General features: G+C 31.1%; 1 protein-coding gene across 2 annotated transcripts; it reads right to left on the bottom strand.

Moving 5' to 3' along the window:
* Positions 1-506: 506 nt before the first annotated feature.
* LOC132712768 (eukaryotic translation initiation factor 5B-like) lies at positions 507-12,518 on the bottom strand. 2 transcript variants are annotated; one of them, XM_060695212.1, is made up of 8 exons: positions 10,946-12,518; positions 10,179-10,319; positions 9,831-9,891; positions 9,298-9,380; positions 8,703-8,841; positions 7,982-8,092; positions 5,292-5,434; positions 4,200-4,407 (listed from the first exon to the last, which is right to left on the bottom strand). In XM_060695212.1, exons 1-7 carry the CDS (start codon positions 10,976-10,978, stop codon positions 5,295-5,297), a joined length of 708 nt encoding a protein of 235 aa, XP_060551195.1. In that variant the 5' UTR covers positions 10,979-12,518; the 3' UTR covers positions 4,200-4,407; positions 5,292-5,294. The 2 variants fall into 2 exon arrangements, with proteins under 2 accessions (XP_060551186.1, XP_060551195.1); XM_060695203.1 differs by lacking the exons at positions 7,982-8,092; positions 8,703-8,841; positions 9,298-9,380; ... (1 more) ...; positions 10,179-10,319; positions 10,946-12,518 and adding an exon at positions 507-2,479 and having other exon boundaries at positions 5,292-5,430.
* Between the last annotated feature and the right edge of the window lie 7,143 nt (positions 12,519-19,661).

Raw genomic sequence — 19,661 nt, 5'->3', positions numbered from 1 at the left:
GGGGGGGCGAGAGAGAAGCCGTTTTTTTCATGAGCAAGAAACTTTTGTCTTTTGTTTAACACCATTTCAAACACCTTAGGAGATGAATTAATACAAGTATTTGATACTTATTTTCATGGCAGTGTCAAACATTAATATTTGGGTATATTCAAGATTTATGTACTTCAAACTATTTGTAATGTACCCCTAGTATTATTTTGTGAAGGAAATATTGTATTGTTGGGTTCTGTAAGCTAGCTGGATAGCTTCCTCTCATGAATGAATCCAAAGTCCCTGTCAGGATTCAAACCCACAGCGGTGATGGGCAAGTGGTTTGAAGTCAACGACCTTAACCACTCGGCCACAGACGCCCCATATGGGTGGCTAAGCTTTTTATAGAAAACAACAGAAAAACATTGCACCTAAAATGTCTTACTTGTTGTAAAGTTCTATTAGTTCTCTGACCATGATCTGCCAATCTGCTAACCTACCTCTTTAATTTTAAATCCTAGATAGGAAACACTGCATATCTTATAATGTTTTTATTATCTTCATCTTTTATTTATGAATATTATTAATAATAATTGTGTAATCTTAACATTATTCTAACAATAACCTGTATTTTTTCAACAATAACTTGTTTCAAAGTTTGCATCCTTAAAATACATTTAAAAAATAATTTTAAAAAAAGGTGCTAAATAAGAAATATCAACAGTTGCTAAAAAATGTGCTTGAACAAAACTATTTCAATAGTGCTTGAACAAAACCATTTCAATAAGGAACTTTTTTTTTGAAGTCATGTTGATTAGAGATTTGAGCCGCGTCATGACAAAACCAACATAGTGGGTTTGCGACCAGCATGGATCCAGACCAGCCTGCGCATCCACGCAGTCTGATCAGGATCCATGCTGCTCGCCTACAAACCCTACTACAAGTAGAGAAACTGAAAGCGAACAGTATGGATCCTAATCAGACTGCGCAGATGCGCAGGCTGGTCTGGGTCCATGCTGGTCGCAAACCCACTATGTTGGTTTTGTCGTGACGCGGCTCATTTTTCACAATGGAATGTCATTCATCAATATTGATACTGTGGAGCATGTATTTCAAGTAACAATTCATAAATATAAACCATAATAAATTTGGTCAAAATATGCAAACTAGAGCTCCGAGGACAGCGCCCTTTTCTTCCAGGAACTTGATCGCAAAATAAATGCCTGGATAATGTAGAAATTCATTACGACAATATATCATAAAACATCTAGATGTCAAGAGTTATGGCTCTTTGAAAATGATATTTAATCATAATACTAAGTCAAGTTCCAAATGAAGAAATTTCATGCTTGTGTCAATAATACTGCATTTAAAACTTTAATCAGTATTTCTTTAATTTCACAAAGTGCTGTACTTAAGTTGTAAAAATGTTAAGAGAATTAAATGGAGCACAAATTCAATTCTTGCTATGTAATTGGAGAATCAAATGGAGCACAATTTTTGCTATGTAATTGGTTTGTGTTAAAGAACACACTAATTTGTACAAAACAAACATATGCAGGACCAAACCTTTTGTAAATGAACATTAAAATTTGAAATTGACTGAACGTACCAGAAACAAAAATATGACTGACTTAATATTATTGTCAGCTGGCCTAACTGTAGATATTTATATTTAATCAAAAATAATTATTCTTTATTTTTATGTTTCTTCTTTTTCTTTTCTTTCTTTCTACTTTTAGAAGTGTCTTCAAAATCTGCTGAACTGTCCATGTCTATTTCCACAACTTTCTTTTGCTTTTTTAGTTTCTTTACCGGACTTGGTTCAGCAAAGTCCAAATCCTGTTTAACAACCTTTTCTTTTATTAATGTAAAATTACTCTCCCCATGAGTTCTCTTCCTGGATTTCTTATGCTTATTTTCAATTTCATGTTTAGAATCTGTCACATCACTTTCATTAATTGAACACTCGGTTGTAGGATCAAGACTGTCGCTCTGAAGTAAACTGTTGGGATCAATTTCACTATCGTTTGTATCATTTGAAACTTTATGCTTCTTTTTGTGCTTCTTGCTCTTCTTTTTACCTCCCTCGTTATTATTGACGTCATCAACCTGTGTGCTAGTAAATAACGGTTCACAAGACGTCAATGAAGCAATACTGTCGTCTATATCTAAGCCACCATTAACTAAACTTACATCTTCCTCAGTTACCTTCCTCTTTTCTTTTTTATGTTTCTTCTTACTTTTTCTAGGTGATTCTTCTTCTAATGTACCATTTACTGACAAATAATCCTTATCATGTTTTAGAGTGTCAGAAAGACCGTCATGACTCAGTTCAGCCACTTCTTTTTGGTGTTTCTTTTTCTTTTTTGGAGTTACAATGTCATTATCCTCAATCCCTGTATTTTGCTCAATTACTGTACCTTCTGCAGCATCCACATCCTTTTTCTTTCTTTTTCGTTTATCACTTTCAGATAAAGGCGTAATTAATAAAACCCTGCTATTTTCTCTGTGAAAAGAAAAAATAAAAATACATGTTCAATTGTGACAAAAATCTACAATAGGTTTTTTAAATAAGAGGTTTAAATTTAAAAATTTCCCTAATAAATTTTAATAAAGCACTAAAAATTTAATTAAAATCCAACCTAAAATTTTTTTTATTAAGAAAAAAACATTAAATTTAAGACATTATGGGGCAATTAATTTTCAAAATATCATTTGAAAATTAAGATAACATTTGGTTTTATTTTTTTTAGTTTTTTCAAAAATTCTGTTTATTGTAATGTTTAGGGTTTTAAATTTTAAAATTTCGAAAGATATTATTGGGAATTACAGATACCATTTATTCAATTACATATAACATAAGTTCAATTACATATATCATAAGTTCAATTACATATATCATTAAGTTCAATTACATATATCATATATTTAATTACTGATACCATAAGTTTAATTACATATATCATATATTTAATTACTGATACCATAAGTTCAATTACATATAATAAAGATATAATATAATTAATTAAAGATACCATGTATTCCATTACATATATCATACATTCAATTAAAGATACCATTTATTCAATTACATATATCACAGGTTCAATTAAAGATATCATATATTTAATTACAGATACCAGATGTTCAATAACTGATGTCATAAGTTCAATTAAAGATGTCATATATTAAATTAAAGCTATCATTATTAAATTACAGATATCATTACTGATTAGTTTAATTACATATATCACAGGTTCAATAACAGTCAGAGTCTTTTACAGGTATAATAGGGTATATTATTAAGATCATATAATAAATTTTCAATACGAGTTATCACATAAATAGTTTTTGAATGTTCATAATGCTCAGTTTCAGGTTATAACAAGTCACAGTTTTGTTCATTATCTTTCCTCATATTCTAAAATACACGTATTAGTTTCATGTCTTTTACAACATATCAAACAAATTAATTAATAATCAGTATCAGCACGATTCCAAAAATAAATAAATCAGTCATCATTTTATACTTATAACTCAATAAGCAAACTAACAAAGAAGAAAGTCTTGAACAGCATTACAATGGATATTTCAACTTTCATGCACCAATGGGCATCATGAAGAACCGTCAACTATCCGAAGGCTAGCTGGATAGCATGCTCACATGATGGTATACAAAGTTCGAGGTGCCAGGGATTCGAACCCACAGCGAGTAAAGGGCAAGTACAAATTTACACATATTATATTTATTGCCAAAGCCTTACATTTTGTCATATATAATCAAGAATCCTATCAAATTAATAATTTATGCTTCCTTTTATTTTGATCATTACTTTGTTGAACAGACATTACTACAGATACTTTAAATTTCCAGCTTTAATGGTGAATGTAGAAAAATATATTGGTCATTAGCCAACTTTTACCATGGGGTTCAAACCCACCGGTGAGGGGCAAGTTATGTGAGGCCAGTTTCCATATCAACCTTGCCATGGTTGATAGAGAAGACTCTGTTAGACTTAAAGTGGCTCCAACTTAGTCTGGACCATTGTAAAGAGTGTTTTGAGCATTCATTATACAACATTCTAAAATATCAAACTTGCCATCTCTTTAACATATCCTAAATTAAAATCATGGCTGCAAAGGCAAATTTTAAAGTCCCAAACAAAAAGCCTTTCAACAAACTAATTTTACAGTAGAATAAATAAATTATAGAATGAAAGACTTACATGTCAGGTGATAGAAACCTTTCAAATTTTCCTCTGATTGAAACCACATTTCTATCTGTGGAAACTTCTTGAACTGATATCTCTATTTCTGCTCCCATTAAAATATCAGCGGACAATTTTTCTGTGCTTGACATGTGAGGTGTCCAGGCATTAAAATGATTGTGCACTAAACATCCAATATGCCTTTTGCTTATCTTGTTTACCTTTGCTGTAAGCCAATCAAAATTAACATATCATTATTCAACTTTGATGTAAACCAATCAAAATCTAGATAACAATATTTAACTTTGATGTAAACCAATCAAAATCTAGATATCAATGACTTTTGCTGTGAACTAACCGAAATCTAGATATCACTTTTTAACTTTGTTCTGAGCCAATCAAAATCTAGATATCAATATTTAACTTTGTTCTGAGCCAATCAAAATCTAGATATCTATATTTAACCTTGCTGTTAACCAATTAAAATTTAGATATTAATATTTAATATTGCTGTAACCAATCAAAATTTAGAAATCAATATTAGACACTGCTGTAAACCAATCAAAATTTAGAGATCAATATCAAACATGGCTTAAACATTGTTGTAAACCAATCAAAATCTAGAATCTTGTATGCTGAACTATAATGTACTAATAGACATGTGTCTTGGTAAAACAGCTTATCTATGGACCTTTCCAGTGTTTACAGTTTTATGTAAATTGACTAACTTGTTATCCAATTGCTACACTGAGATAATACAATACATAGTCTCTGGTTGACCTGGTTTGCACAAAAGAACACTTGGTTATGTTTGTGATACTGTTTGTGAGCAGTTGACCAAGCAATGAATGGAAAAGGTGTGGCTAAATGTTCTGCTACGAAAAACTGGAAAACTAGCTGGATAACTTGTTTATATTAGAAAAATTTCAAAGACCAAGACTGGTAATAAACAGGGATAATCAACCACAACAAAACCACCATGCAGGCCTGATTTTGCGGAAATATGTAAAATTTAGGCTCAATTCCAGGAAGTAGAACTCATGGATCACAGATGACAGGCAAATTAAATTTGATTGTATATATCAATTTGTTTAAATAAATTGAACAAACCATTCAGTTTTTGGCCAACGGCTGGCTTGAAAATGATAAAATCTGCTTCAATGTCAAAATGTATACAAGTATGGTCGGAAATAATCTTGCCAAATTGCTGAAGTGCTCAAACATTTGTGTATGCCAAGGGAAATCCATCCAACCTGTAATAAAGAAATGAATACTGAAATAATATAATATATATATTCAAACACATTTGAAATGGAACCAGGTAGATGGATCGCAGATAATAGGCACATTAAATACTAATACTACAAGAGCCACCGCAGGGCGGGGGCAACGCTCGACTTTTTACTTTTTCTAAACACAAACATAGAAAGGTTTGAACATATCTTAACGTTTCCTTTTTATAAATTTAGTTGGTCTGTCTTGTCACATTAGTTTTGTTTATCTATTTTGTATATATATATGAATAGAAACACGCAATTCTATAAATAGAAACACGCAATTCTATAAATAGAAACACGCAATTTCTAAAAATAGTAACACGCAATTCTAAAAATAGTAACACGCAATTCTAAAAATAGAAACATTATGCAATTTCTAAAAATAGAAACATTATGCAATTTCTAAAAAATAGAAACATTACGCAATTTTTAAAAATAGATAAAAATAGAAACATTACGCAATTTCTAAAAATAGATAAAAATAGAAACATGACGCAATTTCTATAAATAGAAACATGACGCAAATTGTATAAATAGAAACATGACGCAATTTCTATCAATAGAAACATTACGCAATTTCTAAAAATAGAAACATTACACAATTTCTAAAAATAGAAACATTACGCAATTTCTATAAATAGAAACATTACGCAATTCTAAAAATAGAAACATTACACAATTCTAAAAATAGAAACACGCAATTTCTAAAAATAGAAACATGCAATTTCTAAAAATAGAAACAATACGCAATTTCTAAAAATAGAAACATTACGCAATTTCTAAAAATAGAAACATTACGCAATTTCTATAAATAGAAACATTACGCAATTCTAAAAATAGAAACATTACACAATTCTAAAAATAGAAACACGCAATTTCTAAAAATAGAAACATGCAATTTCTAAAAATAGAAACAATACGCAATTTCTAACAATAGAAACATTTCGCAATTTCTAAAAATAGATAAAAATAGAAACATGACGCAATTTCTATAAATAGAAACATGACGCAATTTCTATAAATAGAAACATGACGCAATTTCTAAAAATAGAAACATGACGCAATTTCTATAATAGAAACATGACGCAATTTCTATAAATAGAAACATGACGCACCTTTCTATAAATAGAAACATGACGCAATTCTATAAATAGAAACATGACGCAATTTTATAAATAGAAACATGACGCAATTCTATAAATAGAAACATGTTGTTGTTGTTGTTGATGATGATGATGATAGATAGATATGTATATATATATATAAATATACACACACACACCAATAAATATATAATTATGGTCATTTAATGCACAAATCTGAGAAAATTCAGTAATTTAACGTTCAAGGTCAAGGTCATTAAAGAGCCCAAGCAAATTTGGGTTTGATAAAAAAACGAGGTCTGGTCCTTAAGAATGTTCTGTTATAATATGAAGTTGATCCCTTCAATAATAGCAAAGTTACAGTCAGGTACCGCCAAAACAATGAAAATTTCAATAATTTGACCTTCAAAGACAATGTCATTAATGAGTGAAGGTCAAGGTCTTTCGGTATATTTTTAACAGTTATCTTTGATGATTATTATGTTCAAGTTTCAAGACAATCCATTAAAAAATAACAAAGTTACAGCCAATAATAGCCAAAAAAATGAAAATTTCAATAAATTGACCTTCAAAGTCAAGGTCATTTATGAGTGAAGGTCAAGGTCTGTCTAGTTATTTTTAAGGGATATCCCTGAAGATAATTATGTTCAAGTTTGAAGACAATCCATTCATAAATAACAAAGTTACAGCCAATAATAGCCAAAAAAATGAAAATTTCAATAATTTGACCTTCAAAGTCAAGGTCATTTATGAGTGAAGGTCAAGGTCTGGCGGGTTATTTTTAAGGGATATCCTTGAAGATTATTATGTTCAAGTTTGAAGACAATCCTTTCAAAAAGAACAAAGTTACAGCCAATAACAGCATGAACAAGCAAAAATTGGACTTTTAACCTTGAAGGTCAAGGTCATTTATGGATGAAGGTCAAGGTTAGTGTGGTCTACTGAAAGGTCTTGTCCCAAGGGTTGTTGTGGCCAAGTATGAAGACAATACACCAAGAAATAAAAAAGTTATGATCCAGGTACAAGTTTGCGGACGGCAACGGCAATACCTCTACTTTTTTTTCACAAAAAAAAAAGTCGAGCTAATAACGGACGGCCTAACAGACGACAGACAACATGGTGTCAAAAAAGCTCAACTTATCACTTTGTGACAGGCGAGCTAACAAAAAAATAGAAAAAATGTGGCCAAGCTCAGGAATGCCTCTTCAACTTATAAAGTATGCAGATACAATTTCTATCCCACATTCCACTTTATATTTCTATCTGTTTTTGTTAAGTTCTTATGAAAAAACATGTCAAATTTATTTATTGAAGGCTTACTAATGTTTTTACATGCCTAAGAATAAAGATATACAAAGATAGATACATGTTCACACAATGACCTTGAAATAATATTTTTCTGCTAACAAGTATGGAGTACCTTCAAAATTGAGGTAATGTTGAGGTTCTATCTGATGCAGATCATCATGCTGGTCAAATATGACTGAGGCAATCCTGCGATGTTCACACTGCTTAAACTGGTGAAGAAATTCTGAAACAAAACAAGAGGGCCATGAGGGCCATCAATTACTCACCTGTCATACTGAAACCTAACTATTTCTGCAAATTTCATTGTTAGTTCAAATTTCATTGTTGCAATTTATGGAAGTATGTACATGCAGATTAACAGGGGAACTTAAAATTCAAACTACATGTATAAAATTAGAGATTGCTTTTAAAACTAGACATGTGTCAATGGGACACAGATGACCTCACCACTCTAGGGCCATTATCCCAACTTGACTGAATGCTTTTCAACGTAAAAACTCAGATGCACAACTACAGTCATGCTGTCCAAAGTCCTGTGAAGTTTTGAGATTCTACCTCAAATACTTTTGTAGCTATGCATGACACAATTTCAAAAGAAAGGACTGATAGATGGATAGACAGACAGACAAGAGAAAATCTATATCCACCATTAAATATTTTGAGATATGGGTACAATTCTGTGTAGATTATTAAAAACATACATTTTCTGCTCTGAAATTAATGAAGATAAGGAAAGCACACCTGTAACTGAAGATTCCTGAAGAAAAAGAGCAAGAAGATAACTGAATACAGAAACAATACATTTTATATTTGTCAATTTAAAGTCTATGTACCATCATAAGTATGTGTATACTGTCTAAATGAAGATTTCATTTCTCTGCAGAGTACTGGCTGACAGCTGCACATATAAATCCATTTCCCGTTGTCACAATTAAAGGTAACATACTTCCTTTCAAGCAAAATGAGATCTTTCTGCAAAGAAAAAAAAATGAAAATTGGGTATAACGGTATAACATTTTAAAAACTCCTTCCATGGTTAAAATTAAGCACATTCAATTTACAATTTCACCAAGTGTGGCACATTATATTGAACAAGAACTTTTAATTATAAGTCTGTAAGTGCAATAGTATTAAAAATTTAAGACTTCAATAAAACTTTCCAGAAAATCTAAGTTATAAGAGGATAATAATTCAGCCAAAATTTCAGAACTTTGGGATATGGGTCAGTTGTCACAGCACTTGATTGTGGACAAATTTTTCAAGTTTCAATGCAATAGGTGCTATAGTGTTCAAGATAAACACCAACAGGCATTTAAGAATAAAGTATTTACATGCCCAAGACAAAATGAAGGTTTGCAAAGTTTAATTGTAATTTGCAGTCTGATCAATTTATACTAAAACAGTAGTTCATAATTATATACATCATACCTTCAACTGACACTTTTGGAAGTCCAGTTCTGGTAAAACCATGAAGAGACCAACTCCATCAGAAATTTTCACACTCTCAGACTCTGAAAAAATTCAAGTCAAACCATAAACCCTAAGGTCAAAGCAAAAACAATACAAAAAAGGAAGAACAATTTCAGTCTACAAAATCAAAACCTTCCACAAAAATCAAGGGAAATTAATTTTCATTGATGAAACTTTTTGTCATGTATGCATGTACATACATGTAAAATGTTCTTGTTAAAATATTCCAGGTTTGAAAGATTTGGAAATCTGAATTTGCAAAGATGTTCTCAAGAAAATGTAGTATTTAAGATTAAAACATTTAAAGATAAATTTAAAATAGTAAATGAATGGGAAGAGTAACACATTAAGTAATGAAAAGACTTCTTGATTATACATAGTAGTTATAAACTAAGACAAAACATTCTATATGCAAAACATCAAGTGAAAATATTACAATGAACAGCAGCAGAGGACCAAGTTATTCAAAACTTTAAGTAGGAAATTATTACCTGCATACAAAAGGTTCAAATAGAGTTCTTCTTTGTTTAGGAACAGGTCAGTTGGACATGCCTGAAAGGAAAATCATCAATCACATCATATGTCAATTCACCTGAAATACTTACAGGGAAATGCCTCTCAGATTCAAATTCTAATCACACATCACGTTCCTCATAAATTAACTACTATACAGTCATGTTTTGTGTGATTCTTTAGAAACATAACTGGAATTATCTATTCAAACCGTAGTTTTTACTTAGTTTGTGTACTGTAAAGCCTATCTAACTTTTTTTTCTGTTAGTTTGGACTATAGTTGATTCCATTTTAAAACATTATTTACATGTATAACTGATACCTACCTGTACTTCTCTGTCTACTGATTGAACCCCGCCAGCAGCATGATCCCCACTAGCATAATTCTCGCCACTAGCATAATCCCTGCCAGCATGATCCCCAGTGCCAGAATGACCCTCACCACTAGCATGATCCCCAACCGTATCCTGCAATAGGTTAAAAAGCCAAAAATAAATTATATTACAATAGTGTTATGATTACCCTGGATCAGTAATTTAATCCAAATAATTGGACATAAAAAAATTGTGCTAACATAATTAAACTATTAGATCGAGTTAATCAAAGATCCTTGAAGATAAAGTCTTTAAAGTTTTTAGTTGATTTTGAATTATTTTCCCTAGGAAAGAACTTAAAACAGCAAAAATCTCCAGATTCAAGGGCAGATAACTCAAAGACAACCCATTTTTTTTTTCTCACAAAAAGTGATTATCTATAATCATGCCAAATTCTAAAAATTTCTTTTGGTCAGTTTAAATTTTACTTCTTTGTATTTATGAAAAAAACAAACTATTACGATCATCTTTAAAGGGTCTTGAATGTGACACATCATCTTGATGTGGTCAACAGTTGTGCCAAGTTATTTTAAAAGCCTTTTATGCATGATAAAGTTCAGTCAGAACACAAATGTTGTGTTAGCGTCATTCTAAGCAATGAAAAACCCTTTGAAGTTTACTATTGACTGCATTTATGATTCTACAGCATTTTATTTGCAATTATAATTCTAAATAATTTAAGAAGCTAAGCATACAATAAATAATGTTGCAATAATTACATTTGTAGTAGTGCTAAATAGAGCAGTTGACATTGCTGTAATTTCTTCATTGGACACTTGGTTAACAGCATCACTACACAGCGTCGAACGTTCTTCTACAGGATGATTTCCTCTAGCAGAACTGAGTGCTGTATAAATAAGAAATGGTTCAAATATTATAATTACATGTATTTTCAAACCAAAACATCATCATAAAGTACATATTTCAATAGAATTTTCATGCTTTTATTATTGCTTGAATTATTGAGAATAAGAAAATAAGCCTATTCTTGAATTTATTGGTTAAAATGTTATCTGCTTCATAAAAAGGCTTTAACCCAGATCAATGAGAGGGAACTGATTTGACCATTCTTTAGCCACAGAGGCCCCCTGTTTTCATTTCATATCAAATGCCTTCAACAATTAAGAACATCAAACACTACAAGAGACTGTTCTTGTGACAAATATATGTCTCCCCTCCTGGTTATAATACAGGAGGAGAAATTAACCTCCAAGTGTGACTTTGGCATTTGGGTAAGCACGTTGATCTTACTGTCTATACATTGCCTCATGTTTGTAATGATTTGCACCAAAAGGTTTGGGAATACCTCCATGCATGAAAGACATGACATGAAAAATGGAAGGCCTATTTGTAAGGTTTGATGTCTAAGTATGACCTTGACCTTGCTGACAATCATAATGACACATCCTGGATTTGTACGGACAGACAGACGGACGTTCTAACAGGAGAGTAAAAATGTGGCTACTCTATTGTTCTGTCTATTGTTCTTTTTAAATACACAAAAGGAAAAGCATTACTGAATGACAAAGAGAAAGAACAGTTACCTCTTGTCCCATCATCCACATTATTACTGTCCTTTGAGTGCGGATGGACAGATGACGGAAAAGTGATCCCTATATGCCGCCACTTCTACGTACAGGTGACACAAAAATGGATAGGACATTATTTTAGATAGGTCAGTGTGAGACCATGGCCTTTGATATATGATACTTTCTTATTTTATATAACATTCATATAAGACCATGACAGTCATCGAATTTAGCACTGGCCCTGTAGCCCATAGCCAGTGAAAATAAGTTCGGGCCGGTGTAAATTTTAAGAAAATTTAGTTAAATAGATCTAGTAGAATAAATTCAAACTGGAATTCGGGCCAATAAATTCAACATCTTAAATTCAATGACTGCATGACATTTATAACAGGATATGGTCTCATTTTAGATAGGTACATGTAAATAAAAGACTGTTCCTTTATTACAGGATTAATCTTATTTTACATAGGTTAATAAGAGACCATGACCTTCATAACAGGATATGGTCTAATGTTTACCATAGGTTAATTAGAGACCATGACCTTCATAACAGGATATGGTCTAATGTTTACCATAGGTTAATTAGAGACCATGACCTTTATTACAGGATATGGTCTTATTTTACATAGGTTTATAAGAGACCATGACCTTCATAACAGGATATGGTCTAATGTTTACCATAGGTTAATTAGAGACCATGACCTTTATTACAGGATATGGTCTTATTTTACATAGGTTTATAAGAGACCATGACCTTTATTACAGGATATGGTCTTATTTTACATAGGTTTATAAGAGACCATGACCTTTATTACAGGATATGGTCTTATTTTACATAGGTTAATAAGAGACCATGACCTTTATTACAGGAAATGGTCTTATTTCAGAGGTTAATAAAAACAAAAAACCTTTATAATAGAATATGGTCTTATTTACATTAGCTTTATTAACATATATGGTTATCATTTTAGATATGCAACAGATCATGGCCTTTAAAACAGAATATTGTCTTATTCTATATAAGGCTTTAAAGAAGAGACTGTCGGCTTAATAACATGATATGGTCTAAATTTAGATAGGTATAAAAGAAATCATGGACTTCTAGTCAGGATATGTTCTGTTTTAAAATAGGTTGGTAAGAGATCATGGGCATGGCCATCATAAAAAGATACAGTCTAATTTCAATTTACATATGTCAATAAGAGATAGGGTTGGACACCGGTTCCCGGTATCGGTCCTATACCGAATAGTAACTTCGTAAATAACCGGTATATACCGTTTCGTAAAATACCGGTACTGGATTTGATACTTTTGTAATTTTGTAAAAAAATAATTTAATAGTCAATATGTCAAAAAAATAAGAAGATTTTTAAATAAAACAGCCTACAAACACGTAAAACAAACTATGAACTACTATTATCATGCGGCGAGTACGGCTTTCGCGGCAAAGTTGAAGTTTGTGACGCGGCGATATTTTTGTAAAAGTATTGTGTCACTTATGTTCAAGATAATAATATTTTTGTACTCGGCAGGAAAATATAATTATTTAAACTGATTTTGGTAAAAGTTTGTAAATTTTAAATGTCAAAGAAACAACGAGAAAACAAATCAAATACTTGAGTAATCATCGGCACATCGCACACAGTCCTTCCAAACACACCGCACACAGCTTTTGCCGTAATGACAATGTAAATCCAACATATGACAATTGTTAATTCAAACAATGCTTTTAAAAAATAATTAAATCCTTTTTTCAGTTTAAATTTCTAAACACTCATAATGAATACATATTTAATGTTTCCAGGTCCTTTCCTTCCATTACCACATGTACAAATCCACACGTGAATTACGACTTGAACATAAATGAGGCCGAAATATTCCAACAAAATATCCCTCCTTTTGTTTTTGGTGTAACACTGAACTATTTGAACAGAACAGAACAGAACAATACTTTATTATCTCAAATCAAAAGACATATGAGATTACAGAGTAAATGCAAATTTCAAAACACATGACATGTGGTGTATGCAAACAGTATTATAAAGCGATATTTTCAGTAAATTTAAATATTCAGTTATTATAATAAGTACATTGATGAGGGGAGTGGGGGCGGGGGCGATGCGAGAATTATTCCGAACGGTGAAGTCGTATGTTTATACAGGTGTGAAATTGGTATGAATCTTAAAACAGACTATAGACAGTTGTAGGAGTATTGACATTCGTGTCTATTTCAGTCTTATCTGATTGGCTCAAATTTGTTGACATTGAATTAGATCGTGCGAATCGTGACAGACTTAAAGTGTGTCGCGCTTATAGAAAGTATGTCTTTATTTACTAGTACAAACAAAAACAAAAACGGATTAATGTGCGTACTTGTCAATAGAAAAATGGTATTTTGCGCAAAACTAATTGTTTAACCCTTTTTCTTATGATATTAATTTATAAATTTGTGTTGCGTTTTTTAGACTTATGCCATGTTAAGACAGGTAGGGAAGTGGTTGGGAACATTAATTTGATTTGCGATGTAGAATCGGGTTACTAGTATATATTGCGTTATTATACAGTTTGCATGTTATTGCATTAATATACATTCTATACAGCATATTAAAGATGACAACAATAGTCAGCGTGAAGCAAACATGAAGTCTTAATATGAACAGATAATGGCAATGGACAGAATTTCGAAAAATATAAATAAGCATTTTTTTCCCTAACAAATATTATATTGCATGATTTGTTACAAACATTACCTCCGTATTGTTTCAAATAGTATTTTAATGAATTTACAAAGTTTTTGTAATTGCATAGGACTTGAATTCGTTAATAACATTTTAAATTTTATAATGTTTGGATTCCTATAATAATACCTGTTAATATATTTTTTTCTGTGGTCATCAAAAAAGGTGCATTTCAACAGATAATGGAGTTCATCTCCTATGTCATTTAAACTACAAAGAGAACATTTTCTCTCAGAGATATCTGTACCTTCCCATCTGCCGATTTCTATCGGGAAAAAATGGTTTCCTGTTCTGAATTTAATCATATTTATAAAATCTCCATTATCAAGAGTCAATAAATAATTTTCAAGGCATATATTTTTCTTTATATATAGAATAATTCTCCCTTTGCTTGAATTTTGTAGAGTTTCATGCCACATTTGATAATTCTGATCTAAAAGTACCTGTTTAATAACACATTTTGATCGTTTTTGCTCTGAATATTTGTCTGATTTAGCCATAAGTCATTCCTACCCGTATTTGAAAGTATACTTTAATATAACTGAGCCATTTAAATTCAAAATCTTGGCAATTAATCATATTTTGATATATTTTGTATGCAATTTTATTTTTGTTTCCTAATATTAATCTGTTCCAGAAACACAATCATCCTGCATTTAATTGTAATATTAATTGGGTATCTGCCAGATTCTGCATATAGCATATACAGGGGTGTACTTGTTCTAAAGATGTAAGACTTTCCTAAGGAACTCACAATGTATTCTCTCCATGATTTTTAGGTCTTCATAGCCCCAATTTCAGATGCATATGTTAAAATTGGCAGTACAGTATGATCAAATAATTTAAATATAGGTCTATAGGCAAATTTAGGTTATGAATTCTTTTATATAATAAGTGCATAGCCTTTTTGCTTGCTGTGCTAAATGTTTTTCTGTTATTTAAGAAACTGCCTGATTTTGAAAACAATGTCCCTAGATATTTATACGAGCTAACAATTTCTAAAGACATCTCCCCAATTTTAAAAGAGAAATTTCTATCAGACCTTGAGCCAAAGATTAATACTTTAGTTTTACTTGCATTAATATAAGATTCCAAGTATTACAATACGTGACAAAATCATTCAGACATTTTTGAAGTTTTTTCGGGTCTTCCGATATCAAAACCGTGTCGTCAGCGTAAAGAAGAACTATAATTTTCAGGAAATTCATGAGTTCATCATTTTGACTTTGGGTAGAAAATATAATTCCTGTATTGTTTCTATCTTCAAGATATTTCTCTAAGTCATTCAGAAAGAGTGAAAAAAGTACAGGGGATAAATTTTCCCCTTGACGTACCCCGCAATTACAGTCGAAAAAGGCAGAATTTTCATTATTTTTAGAAACACAAGACTTAATGTTATTATACATGTTCAACACTAGCCTCATAAATTTACCATTGATATTAGTATTTAGTAATTTTTGCCATAACCCTACTCTCCATATGGAGTCGAAGGCCTTAGAAAAATCGACAAAAATACAAAACAATTTCTTTCCCTTTTTCTCAAAATTTCAATAATAGAATTTATAGTAAATATATGGTCTAAAGTTGAATAGTTCTTCCTAAAACCTGCTTGGTTTTCATTTAATAAATTGTTTGCCTCCAAAAACAAGTTTATTCTGTTATTTAGCACTGACGTAAAAAGTTTACCTATGCAGCTTAATAATGTAATAGGGCGATAATTTTCAGGGTTGTCTGTTTCACCCTTATTTTTATAGATAGGTATAATTATTCCCTCAGACCATTGAGTAGGTATTTTGCCAGTATTTAAGATTAAGTTGAAAAAAGAGATTATTATTAAACATGTATACATTTTCTTAACAAAAGAATGCTGACAGAACTTCAATCAAAAAGTGTGAATGTCGGCGGCTCTTTGATGGGGGTGGGAGTGGTTTCGTCTAACTACCGGTTCGTCTAACTGATCTTATATAGTAAAACAGGTAGTGGTTTCGGCTAACTTAATTTATATAGTGAACAATAGCTATTGTATAATGTATAATGGGCACATTAATTATCGCGGGTTTTAATGTGTGGTTTATCACACATTTTCATGCAATTAAAGACAAGAAAAATTGAAAATTTAAACATATTTTTTATTCTTTTCTTTAGTATAATTTTGATATTTACATAAATAATAACACAAGATCTCAGTGAATAAACAACATCATAGAAATATATATACGTTTATATGTACAACCTGAAAAAAAAACTAAAGAGTCAACACAAATTACATTTCACACAAGTTTATTTTTATAATCTATGTTAAACTATATATACACAAATAGTTAAAGCTGAAAAACATGCCTTTAATCGGAATAAAATCGACATATATACTAAAAAAAACAAAGCTTGAAAGAGAAAGAATTAATAACAATGCATAAATACATAAAAAATCCACGTACGTAATTATTATAAATAACACATATTTTTTAAATACTTTATTTTTCTCTATATAAACAAATATGAGGTATGCATATTATTCAAAAGAATACGTCATGATTTCTATGTAATAAACAACAATCTGTTTTAATTCTTTATTCACCACTCAATAGATATAAAACTATGATTTAAACGTTTTATTATATTTACTTATACATGAATAAATATATATACGTATATACGAAAGTAAAACCTGAAAAAAAAGAATAATTTATAAAATTTACACAAATATATACACATTTATACAACCTGTAAAACATATTTTTACTAATGTCAACCTATATTCACAAAAGGTAAAATTATACCATTATTATTGTAGTAATTGAAGCAACGCATATTTTTTAAATTCTTTATTCATCTCTTTATAATCATGCATAGTATTACAGAGTATACACCATGGCTTTTTACGTAGTATTAAGCAATTCTTTTTTATTCTTTATTCATCACTTTTTTATATATATGACACTTAAAAATCGTCCTCATAAATCCCGTCGTTGATGTTGTTGGATCCTATTCCGGTAATGTGGCTGCACAGTCTTAGTAGTTGGGAAGTCGTCATCTCATCATCTTCGTACTTGTCCCCAGGCGTCGAATAAGGCTCCATGGATGGGCGTATCTTTTACGATGTAATCTTGTCAAGAGATGCTGCGAAACTAGACGAATTTGAAGATCAACAACCTCAGCCTCCCTCTTCAATAATGGTAGTAACATGTATAATCCCAAGTCCGCACGTCCTGCTCGTGTGTTGATCCTTCTGTGCCATCCTGTAATGAATAATGTCGAAATAAATGTAAAGTTGATTTAGTAAACATGCAACGTCAATGATTTCAAAAATAATTTCCTATAAATTTTTATTTAGAAATATATCAAAATATATCAAAATTCACAAATAGACATTTACTAATATATTAATATATTGTATTATATAATTGTTTCAGGATCTTACCTTCAACGTCGTTGTTCGTCCGAACGGTCTCACGGAATACACTCCAGTGAATCGGCTGCCCACAAACTACCGTTGATCCACGTCCTCTCCACGTACTCCATCACAGCCAATATTGGTCCACCAACTTCCATAGCCTGGGCCATCAGCTGTCGGAAGGCAGGCGGGATCTGCTCACTAGGAAGAAAAGGCAGGGACATGACCTTACGGAGAAATTTCATGTTTGTCCTGCTTATCTTGATATGAGGTGGCAAGACCTTCCGCCTGGATCTTCCGATACAGCCCCTGGTTCCAGTGGAAGACACATCCTTTCAGTACACAACTGGGGAACACATGTCTGATTGCTTGCCAAGCAGCTGAAAAATAAAATGATAAATTTTAATTTTTTAATTTAAATCATAAGTTAATTGAAATGCAGCAATTTTTTTATTACTTATATTCTTTATTAAGAGAATACATACCTGCTTCAAAATCCAACATGAACCACTGGACTTGTGGCTGTCCTAATATTCGGCGGAGGCTGGTCAAAACGGCGACGTAGTCTTCTTTTGATCTTCTTGACATCAGTACATACACCAATGGTACCTAGTGTTAACTGATCGGCTGATAAGACAAACAAACTTTCTCTGTCATCAATTATAAACAATTGATTTATTTCGTAAAACAAGCCCTAACTAAACAATTAATTTTGCAAACAAAATAATATTGATATTTTTTGTAATTTATTCTTGACTCAAAAATAATTTATCAAATAACGAAAAAATCTTTTCAAAATAAGTATAATATATAAACATACTTCTACATACTTCTATTCTGTTCATTAATGATATTGCGTCTTAAACTAATTATAACAAAATATTGATGATAAAAACACTATATATATGAACCACGTCTACTTTGCCTTTAATTACTATATAACATATGTTAGACGAAACCACTTTCGCACCTCTTCATAAATTAAGTTAGCCGAACCGGTAGTTATAGTGCTGCAAATCAGCCCATTTTACTAGCCTATTTAGAGGGGTAACTGGTCTATGTCAGCCAACAGCAAGTTTCATATACCAAAATGTTTGTCTGGATCTGTAGTTTCTGGAATGAATATTCATTTGGCCCAACCCCGATGCGAAGCTAAGATATCCAAGATGGCGTCAAAGATGGCCGCCAAATCCCTAAATATTCTAGTATATTTACGTTGGCTTATTTCCTTTTTCAGTTTTGTAAATCAATTAAAATTTTGCATAAAATTTCTTATTTTCAACCTACTGATGCTATAAATTTTGACTTTATTGATTTTTTTTTTTCTAGTTTTTCATCGCCTAATTTAAACGAAAAGAAAAAAAATATGTTGCAAACTGGGTGTGCTTTCTGAATATGTGTAACTTATTAGTTTTATTCTTGTTTAAACTGAATAACATTTATGATTTTGTTTAATTCAGCTTTAAAACTATATCTACACGTATTTAGAATAAGTTAGAATAAGCAAACTATGCCATAAATGTGTTTTATTGATCTAAATTCATATACAAAGTGGGTGGGGTATTACGAACGGGGAGTCAACTTTAAATTAAATACTTTTTAGTTTTATATTATAATAGTGTTATTAAAAAGTTTAACACTTGTATTTAAATGGTTAGTGATGAGACATCTTACCTTTCATAGAAAATGCCCTATATGTGTGTCTAAATGTTGAAATATCTCTTTTATTTGTTTTATGCACACAATAAAGAACAAATTTACTGACCTGCAATTC

The sequence above is a fragment of the Ruditapes philippinarum genome, unplaced genomic scaffold (assembly GCF_026571515.1).
Source record: "Ruditapes philippinarum isolate M1 unplaced genomic scaffold, ASM2657151v2 ctg16758_1_1_1_1, whole genome shotgun sequence".
Classification (NCBI taxonomy): domain Eukaryota; kingdom Metazoa; phylum Mollusca; class Bivalvia; order Venerida; family Veneridae; genus Ruditapes; species Ruditapes philippinarum.
Note: the sequence above shows the minus strand (reverse complement) of the source record. Positions and strands in the feature narration are given on the sequence as shown.